We start from the raw sequence: 10,007 nt of genomic DNA, 5'->3' as shown, positions 1-10,007 counted from the left end.
TTCTATACAATATAATCAACTTTTTTAACAACATTTTTTATTTCATGAAATATAATTAACAAAACATAATACGATTGCAATGCAAAATTTGGGTTGAAATAAACGATAACTAAAATTTATTATTTTGCCTTGCCTCCCTCTCCAAACGTAAATTATCAAATTGGTTAATAATTTATCAAATTTGGCAATTTGGCTAATATAAAGATCCGTAAATAAGCTGAAAGTTTAAGAAAAATATGTTCGTCAGTTTTCAAGCCCTCTTATAATGACGTATTTGTGCACTTCCAAACTTAAGCGTCGAAAAAAAAAATTAAACTAGTGACTTATGGCATTGTGCCTTAAGACAAATTACTGAAACATCCCGTACTGAAAATTACATTTTATAAAAAGCTTTAAATTTTATTGAAATATAAAAAAAGACTTCTAAAACACATTTTTTGTATTTTGAAATTTTTCGAAAATTATGAACTTTTTGCAAAGAAGAGAAGATATATCGAAACTCAATTACGATTTTCGTAACTGCCTGTACCAAAAGCTAATCAGCGCGTCTCCCCATCAATACAAATCTAATATTTTTTGATTATTCAAGTCGATTTCAAGAACACGGATCAACCGATTTATGATTCAATTCCTATTGATAAGGAGACGTGTTGATTAGTTATTGGTCAAGGCAGGTCCAACTGTTTTGAAGATACGGGCCTAAATGCCAAAAATGATAATTCAGTTTTTGAGACAAACGCGTCCAATAATATTCAAAAAAATTTACAGAATAAATAACTGCTAAAATTTGTGGGGGGCAGGTTTAGCAGTTTCGATGATCCAATAAAAAAAATTGAAAAAGAAACATTTGGCGGGCAAAAGTGATTATAAGACATATGCACATTAAATTATCAGATATTTTAAAAATATTATAATAATAAGTATAAATTTTGTTTACATTTATATAAGTTCCGTAACATTGTTTATCCGTTAGATTGCGACTTGGCGCTTACGCGCGTCTATATTTTGACTCTAGCAGCTGAAGCAGCGCGATTGCTTTAAAAAAAAGTTCGAAAGTTCGTAAAATTTCAGGGGTGCCCCTGGGCGCCAAATTTCTAAATCCGGCCCTGCAAACACATACACACACACTTTCAAACACACGTCTAAATTATTGTGATAAAATTATATTCATAGTTGGAGAATCACTCCAATAAGTGAATTCACCAATATTCCACATACATCCAAAGATATGTTAGTGGTAAAGGTCTTCAATATTATCATTGGGCAGCTTCTTTTTCAGTCTTCTTGAAATTGGTATCTCAAGAAGCTGAGTGACTTTAAAATTTAAATGATGTTTTAGTTTTTGAAAATGTTAAATTCTGTTTATTTTTATAACTCTATTTATAAATTCAAGGTGTTATTGCATATGAACCATGGAGCATTAGTCGCACAATTATATGCCATAAGACCATATTGGTTTCATTACCACCTTGTAAATTAGTAGTTTATTGTCAATATATAGAATGATAGAATTGATTTGCGTCCCAAAAGTTTATGTTTAAAAATATGGTGACATCTTTTGTTGTCATCGTTATTTTCACCTGTATGGCAACACACTCTTTTTCACCAATCAATAAATAAATCAGTTGATATCATTCGAGCAGAGGGCTCAGTTTGCATTTGAGTGCGTTTGTTCCGCCAGTGCATTATTTCATTTTATTACATAAGACCGATGGAGGTTTCATTTATATTCGGAATTATTGACACATCAGTTCTGGTCATATTTTCTAAAATGTGTATTAACGTTGCTTTAGTTAAAAACAGTGATATTAGTTTATGTACATGGAAATATTATAGAAAAGGAGACTTGGTGAACACTTGGCATTTTAATAATTGATCATAAAGTATCATTATGCATCATTTGAGGTAAAATAATCATAATTTTTATAGTTTTGTTTAACATATTATAAATTTCGTTTCATATAATTTCACAAAAATGCACATTTGCAAATATTAAAAATTGGAATCATAGTTTTAGCATGCAAATCAAATTTTTCTGTTATATAGTTTTAGAAAAACGTGAATCAGTTTGAATAATATCAGATTATGTTATGTTATCTCAAAATGATCTGACCTTAACACTATAATAATATCACTACTCTTCGTATATCTATTGAATGTAGTAATATAGTTAGATTAAAAAAAAAACTGAAAAATTTATTATATTTTCTAATTAATAAACGCATTTTCTTTCAAGAAATGCATATTTCTTGCATTTGGACTATTTAGAACAAATTTTGGTAGTTTTATTTTTTCTACATTGCCCAGTTTGACACCTCTTATGGAGACAAATATCTATATCTATCAGTCTGATCTAATCTAATATCTATATCTTTATCAGTTTTTCACGGGTTTCTCGAAAATCGACGACCAGTTCTATTGCTTCAGTAAAAAACAATCCAGTAATCGAGATATCTATGCCAGCTAAAACAAGAATATTTAACAAAAAAACTTGAAAAAGCAATCCGCAAATTTAGATTTTGTAGCAAATTTTCTCGTCATTTTTCCGATTAATGCTTATCATTGCTTTACTGTAAGAGAACAATTACATATAATAACTGGTGTATGGCATCGTGCCTTAAGGCAAATTGCTGGAACTTCCCGTACCGTAACGAAATGTTCGAGGAACATTGAATGTTTTGAAATTGATTATTATAAATACTGTAACATTGTCTAATATTCATAAAAGTTATATAAACTGAATTACAAAGTTATAATTATTTGTTTAAAGTATATTAGAACTTTAGTCAGAATGAAAAATAAAATCTGAACTATTTTCGATATACAAAAAAGACAATTTCTTCAAAAAAAAAATTTGAAACAAAAATTTTTTTTCAAAAGCAATTATTTTGTTAAAACAAACGGAAAGCTCTTTGAATCATTCAAATCAGACGCTTAGTTCTCTCAAAAACTGTCATTTTTTGCACATTTAGCTCTGTATCTTCGAAATGGCTGGACCTGGCTTTGCCAAAAACTAGTCATCTCTTCTCCCAATGATTACACTTTGAACGTTTTTTAGATCATTCAAATCGTATACTCCGTTCTCTCAAAAACTCGATTTGTATTTTCTGCACTCTTTGCTCCGTATCTCCTTGACGGCTGGACCTGCCTTTGCCACAAACGAATCAGCACATTTCCCTGTCAATAGAAATCGAATGTTTTTTGAACCATTCAAATCGATGGATCCGTGCGCCCGAAAACGCGGAACAAAATGCGGACATACAAAACACACACACACATCCATTTTTTCTAAGGTATGCCAAAATGTTCAGAAACCTTCAAAACGTCGAGAAATACAAAAAATTTTATTTTCGATTTTCGGCCATTACTATAACTATCCTACGGGAAGTTAAAAATTAACGATAAAAATTGCTTCGTATCATCATTCTTTTGCTTTGTAATTAGTTGATTTTTTTTTGTTTTACCAAATAATATCAACTTACATCACACTTTAGGCAGAAATAGCCATATAACTGCCGGGTTTGCAACAATTTTGGCTATTTTTAATAAGAATTACAAAATCATAACAAAATCGACTGTTTTTAAACGTTGGTGCGATAAACAGCGCCACTGTGTGCGGGGCTCTCCCTAGCTCTATGAATGCAAAAATCGAAGAAGTGTAACGTCTATGTGATATTACGTATTGTCTACGGTAATAGTTATTCTTTGACAGCTGATGAGATGATTGTTTTGACATTTTATTTTGGACATAAGTCTGATAATAAATATTTATTGCATAATTTATTATACAAGTATTTTTAAATTCAAAAATGATCCGTGTCTATTGTAAATGTTTGTTTAAAGAAGTTTATTGTATCGTGTTATTGACGTGTTAAATTCATATGAATGCAAAGTGAATTCAGTGTAAATTTTGATAATCTATATTGAAATTCATAAACATAATGTACAGGACGTAGTACAAACACATACAATATGTCAATTATTTTAAGTTAAAGTCATGCATTGTATTTCACCGTAATAAAAACTATTTAGATAATTTTTTCTTTAATTTTTTTTCACTAAGGCATACAAACATTATACATATAAAATATTGGGCATAAACTCAAATTTTGGTAATTTCGGTTTGGTGAAGTAAAACGCATTTCTTATAGAAAAATTAAACTTTATTCATTTACATATTTTTTTATTTGTTCAATGATATTTTTCTAACTGTGTATTAAATTATTAGATTATAAATCAATATTTTAAATGGAAAGTGCGAAATAAATGGTAATCTGATGGCACCAGGGCAGAAATGTGTGCAGGATGGAATATTACTTACATCCATGGCCTACTAATTTTGTATGAGTTAACTCAGATGTGTAGGGTCTTGCAATATTGTGATAAAACAGTATTTCTTGGTGATTTTTGATGTCTATAGGTTGTTGGCAGTTTATCAAGAATGAAGTTTGGCAATTTTTCTTTGATTACAGTTAATGAGCTGTTGTCAGTTACACATGAACTGATTGATCTGGTTCCTACAAAGCAGCTCAATGTAAAAATTGTGAAGATTTAATATCTTTGTAGTCACCTAACTTACTCCTGCTGTTTGTTTTTTTGTAGTACAGTTGTCAAATTGGTTTTTGCTGTTTTGCGGTTTGTCTTTTTTATAATCTTTTTTATAATCCTATTTTTTATCATCTGTAATGATTGGCTTCAAAAACATATTATGAATGTAATATATTGTTTTGTTGTGTTTTATGTATCTTTTCAATACAAAATACAAATATTGAGGTTCTTTATAAGGAGTCAAAGACGTTTAAGTGATTTTGAATTGTTGTTCAAGTAAACTTCAATTATGGCTTTCATTTGGTTATTATCAATTTCAGTTGTCATCATGGTACGTTGAACATCTTTTAAAAAATCTCCAGAAAGGAATTTTTTAAACAACTTATGAGATTTTCTTCTAAAGCAGTGCAGTAGTCTTCACATATCTTCTTGTAAATCACAAGAGATATTTTTTTTCAGGTAACTAAGAGGTAAAACTTACCATATTTGATTTAGAACAGGATTGAAATTGAATGCAATATAAAAAAATCATAATAATCATAATTTAGTCCTTAAAAGCAATTACATGAGAACCAACCGAAATTACTATTTTGCCAAAACAATAATATGCTTAATGTTTGTGTTTTATTGAATAAATAATGAAGGTTTTGCAAATAACCTGTATTATTCATTAATCAACGTACTTTATATATATATGTATATATATATATTATTTTTCAAAAGTGCAGGATAAACTTTAGTTGTTTAATATCTGAACTGATTGATACAAAATTCTAAAATGCTATCACAAAATAGGAAAATACTTCTGAATGGACATGAAGCCTCATGTATGCCAATTTTGTGGACTTAGCTTTAGTCGTGTTAAAGCTTTAGCTTCCCATGAAAGATTTCATCATGATCACTATGATTCTAATGAGTGTGCTAATTGTAATACGATTTGCCAAAATAAAAGCTCTCTATCTAAGCATTATGGCTACTGCATTGAGAAGGGAATTAAAACGAATAATATAAAAAAAGCTTCAGTGAAGGATTCACCTGTTGTGGACGTCAAAACTGCACAAGGAGGTAAAGTAAAATTCTATATATAACTAAGATATTTGTCATACTTTAGGTTTTTATTGATTTGGAAGCTATTGTACTTCTAATTATTTTACATTACATACATTTCTTGAATATTCTTGCAATAAACCTTTCAATATAACAGATTTCTCTCATTTTGTGGCATAAAGTTGAATGTGGAAATGCATTTACCGAATATTTAATTCAGTTATCACAGAAGTCACATGTATCTTTATTTAGTTTTAGTATTTTGATTTACATTATTTTCCACAATTTATTATAATTTTATCTTAGATGAACATCATTATTATTTAAAGGTATTTATAGATATAACAGTAATACATAAATCTGCCTTTTTTATTTTTAGTTTTACATAAAGAAATGTTTAATTCTGAAATTTGGAATAAATTTGCTATTACGATAAAGCTATGAACCACTAAGTTTCCATAGGAGAAGCTACTGAGAAGTATTAGTGTAAAGAATGCTTGAAAACATAATCAAATCTTCAATTTTACTTTAGTTTGAGCAAGAACTTATCTTTTTAATCGAGAAGACCTTTTTATCTTCAATCGCAATCCTAAATTATTTTTTTATTAATTTTTATAATCTGAAATGACTTTCATGCTATCAGTTTTTCTTTTAAGTTTGTAGAAAGAACTTTCAAAATTCTGCTTTCTCAATTAAAGCCTGATGCATAAGAAAAGTTTTAATTTCAGACCTTAGTACCGACATTTAATTAAAGCCTGATGCAAGGTTTAGATTAAAGAAATATTTAATAAGTTTGGAAAAGTATTATTTTTTATTTTTCTGTGAGAAAATAGTTGCGAGTGTGAATATCTCATATTTATTTCTGTCAAAGCTACTTTTTTTTTAACATACTATAGCAGGAAAACTGAAAATTACTGAGCAAGAAAAGCGCCATGCCTGCACTGATTGTTCAAAATTCTTTGCAACAAAACAAAAAATGCACAGGCACATGTGGGTTCATCGCCGGAAAACATTTGCCTGTGAAGTATGTGAATGCGTCTTTGGACAACAGAATGAACTTGATGAACATCGGTGAGAAAATTTTTAATGATCGATTTATATTTGCTCTCTTATATACAATCAAATTTTTCTTTGACCAAAGATATTAAGAACTTAATTTAGTAATACCTTGCTATATATTTGTCAATTGATATGCATAACGATTCCACCAATATTAATCTTTTGTTTGTTTTTTTGTGATGTCTTATGTGAACCTAATAAATCATATAATTTTCCAACCTTGTTTATAAAGGTAAAACTTTTGAAGTTTGTTGAAGAATATAAAAGAAATGAATAGGTTGTTTTCCTTAGTGGGAAGTAATTCTACTTACATTAGCACCAGCAATGAAACATAAAAGGTATAAAATTAAACATGATAATAAATGAACGATTTTAAATCATATAACTATTTTATGAAACGTGAGGTTTGGTATCAAATTTTCATATTCAACCTATGAATTACAAAAACGAACTATTGTGATGTCCTCGTATTTTTATAATAAGTTTACGAATATAAATAATTTCATATTTGTCAATTTCAATCCAAAATAGTTTACGTTATTTTCTTTACAAGTACTATTTCACGTTTAATTGCTTATCAATTTTGTCTGATATTCCTTTATAAAACAGGAACTTCAAGATATTTGTCTTAGGACTTGTTATGCCTATATTATATTACAACATTTTTATGCAATTATTAATGCGTATATTTAATTATTTATTTGTGTGATTAGCTTGTCGGAGCATTCCGGCGGATCGTCCTATCTTTGCCAGGAATGTGGTAAGACTTTTTCAAGTCGGCAAGGTTTGTGGGAGCATGGAAAAGTGCACAATTCCAGAGGAAGTACTGGACAATTCCATTGTGGAGAGTGCAATAAGAAATTTTCCAGTCGACAGGGATACCTCATACACACTAGGACTCATACAGGGGAGAAGCCTTATTCGTGCAGGTGGAAAACATATTTAATTTCAACGTTAGCTTTTGCTTTAAGTGCATATTTAAATTAACCATTTCGATTAATAAAAGTTGTTCTCAATTACCTGCTCATATTTCAATGACAATAAGTAATTATTTGATATATCAGCTTATGGCTGTTCGGAAGTAACCTAGTATATGTTCTAATATATTTAGTACATATTTCAATGACAATAAGTAATTATTTGATATCTCAGCTTATGGCTGTTCGGAAGTACCTAGTATACGTTGTAATATATTTAGTACATATTATGACTATACCTAACAGTATATTTACTGCTCTCCAGAAGTCCTGATGTTGTGCAGTTGCAATGTTCATTTTCACTTGGAAATATAGATGAAAAATATGTTTCTATTTAAAAGGGGAATCTCTCAAACTATTCTTCCCTGAATCGAATTGGAGTTCACTCAACTCACAGTACTGCTATATATATATATATATATATATATATATATATATATATATATATATATATATATATATATATATATTGAATTCAAAAAGATATTCATAATATAAGTTATTAAATTCACTTGAGATTATATTTGAGATCTTATGTGAAAATTTAATGGATAAAAGTAATAAGACCTGAAAATCAAATATTAAGAATTGTTTCTATCAAGCATTTAACGATTCAGATTTTTGTTTATAAATTATAACTCAATATTTTAAATGATTAGAGAGAAAAGAAATTTTATCCCATTTTTTTTTAAATTATCATAATATTTATGTTATTACATAACATACAGTAAAAACAATAGACCTACTCTCATTATTTTCATTTGAATAAAATAAATTCTCATTATTTTATTTGTATTATTTTTATTCAATTGCAAAATAGTCTTCATCGAACTGTGTAACAAATATATTGAAACACTTCACTATATAAAAGTAGTTCAATATTTAAAATACGTGACTGTTTCAATTAGAATTTTTTTTTATATAAAAAAACTTACCATTTTGAAACTTTTCTCTTCACTAGTCAGTAAAGACACTGTTTTTATTAGTGTTTACATGAGATCTTTTGTAATATAGATTCAAATGCTCTCCAATAATAAAGATTTAATTAAATATAGGCAAAATAATGTCATTGTTTTTATATTAGTCTATTCATACATGAAAGATTTTGAAATTATGATTTTTAACATTCACATTACGTTGAAATGGGGTTGCATAGCTTACACTATTGCGATCTTACTTGATACCCTGTTATTTTTATGATTCTGTAATATTATTTTCGAGGTGAAGAATAAACAGAATTAGACATTTTATAAGCCTTATAGAGATTTCAAGTTGTGTCTGTTGGGAGTAAAATTGTAATTAAAATTAGGCCACAATATGTTCAATGTATTCAAAGGATGTAATAAACATTAGTTTCTTTCGATTCTTCTGCCATAATGCCAGTATATTTGAAAATCATTGGGCGCAATCTTCTTTTTCGATTTACTTGTCGGTCTTGTTTTAAACATTTTTCTATAGTTGCAGATAAAGCTGCTGCTACCCACTGACTCAATTTATGCTTTTGCTTAAAATTATCAAATCGAAATAATCAATTAACCTCTTTTGTATAAATTCCAGATATTGCTGGAAATCATTTCGCGATGGAGGAACTCTAAGAAAACACGAGCGTATACACACCGGCGAGCGACCACATTTGTGTCCAATTTGTGAGCGTGCCTTCAATCAAAAAGTTGTGTTGCGTGAGCATATACGATGGGTGCATGCAGAAAATAAAATAGATTTGAATCCCATTTTTCAGTGTGAATTGTGTGAACAAATTCTTAGGGATCGTGAAGAACTGTGTGCACATATTGTAAGGCACAGTGATCAAATATCTATTAAAAACAAAACAAATATATCAACAACGTTTAGTGCAAACAAAAAGAAATTACATGTGAAAAATTCAAATATGAACAGAGAAAAGAAAAGGGTTACAACACTTGGTGAATCTACTAAATTTACTGAGATTGGCTTGAACTTTTCTTGTGATTTGTGTGGACTATCGTTTAAAAGTAGACAATTATTAAAATCACACATTATTGAGCACTTTTGAAAAATGTTATTCTAAAAATATAATATATGTACTTGTTAAATGTTGTGTGCAATAATCTTACTTTTAACTTATTTGTGATTCAGATTCAGTATTTATTTATATTTGTGTATGACAGAAAAAAATTATATACTTTTTAATCAAAAATTGAAGTTTAGTATTGGTATTTTGCCTTGAGACAAGTTACCTGAACTCTCCGATATGTGTAAATAATCGACTCAATCAATAAAAAATAAATTAATTTATGAGTGATTGAAAACGACCGAACACGTTAATTTGGAGTATTTTCTAAAAGCCAATTTTCAGAAATCAAAAATTTGTATAATTGAACCAGTTTCCATAAGACT

General features: G+C 28.6%; 1 protein-coding gene across 1 annotated transcript; it reads left to right on the top strand.

Annotated features, from left to right (window-relative positions):
- The first annotated feature begins 5,348 nt into the window (after positions 1-5,348).
- On the top strand, positions 5,349-9,663 carry LOC113375439 (zinc finger protein 501-like). The gene is made up of 4 exons (XM_026615377.1): positions 5,349-5,613; positions 6,492-6,666; positions 7,368-7,583; positions 9,189-9,663. The coding sequence occupies exons 1-4, from the start codon at positions 5,358-5,360 to the stop codon at positions 9,661-9,663; spliced, it is 1,122 nt and encodes a 373-aa protein (XP_026471162.1). The 5' UTR covers positions 5,349-5,357.
- Positions 9,664-10,007: the final 344 nt, after the last annotated feature.

This window comes from Ctenocephalides felis, unplaced genomic scaffold (genome assembly GCF_003426905.1).
Source record: "Ctenocephalides felis isolate EL2017-DRISC unplaced genomic scaffold, ASM342690v1 CF-g0.4_SCAFFOLD_01886, whole genome shotgun sequence".
In the NCBI taxonomy this organism is placed as follows: domain Eukaryota; kingdom Metazoa; phylum Arthropoda; class Insecta; order Siphonaptera; family Pulicidae; genus Ctenocephalides; species Ctenocephalides felis.
Note: the sequence above shows the minus strand (reverse complement) of the source record. Positions and strands in the feature narration are given on the sequence as shown.

What these genes read in the sequence shown, in the direction of transcription:
- LOC113375439 (XM_026615377.1), top strand. Translation starts at nt 5,358, where the DNA reads ATGGACATGAAGCCTCATGTATGCCAATTTTGTGGACTTAGCTTTAGT. An exon ending in CGTCAAAACTGCACAAGGAG is followed by an intron (nt 5,614 to 6,491) that starts GTAAAGTAAAAT and finishes AACATACTATAG; the next exon opens with CAGGAAAACTGAAAATTACT. An exon ending in AATGAACTTGATGAACATCG is followed by an intron (nt 6,667 to 7,367) that starts GTGAGAAAATTT and finishes TTGTGTGATTAG; the next exon opens with CTTGTCGGAGCATTCCGGCG.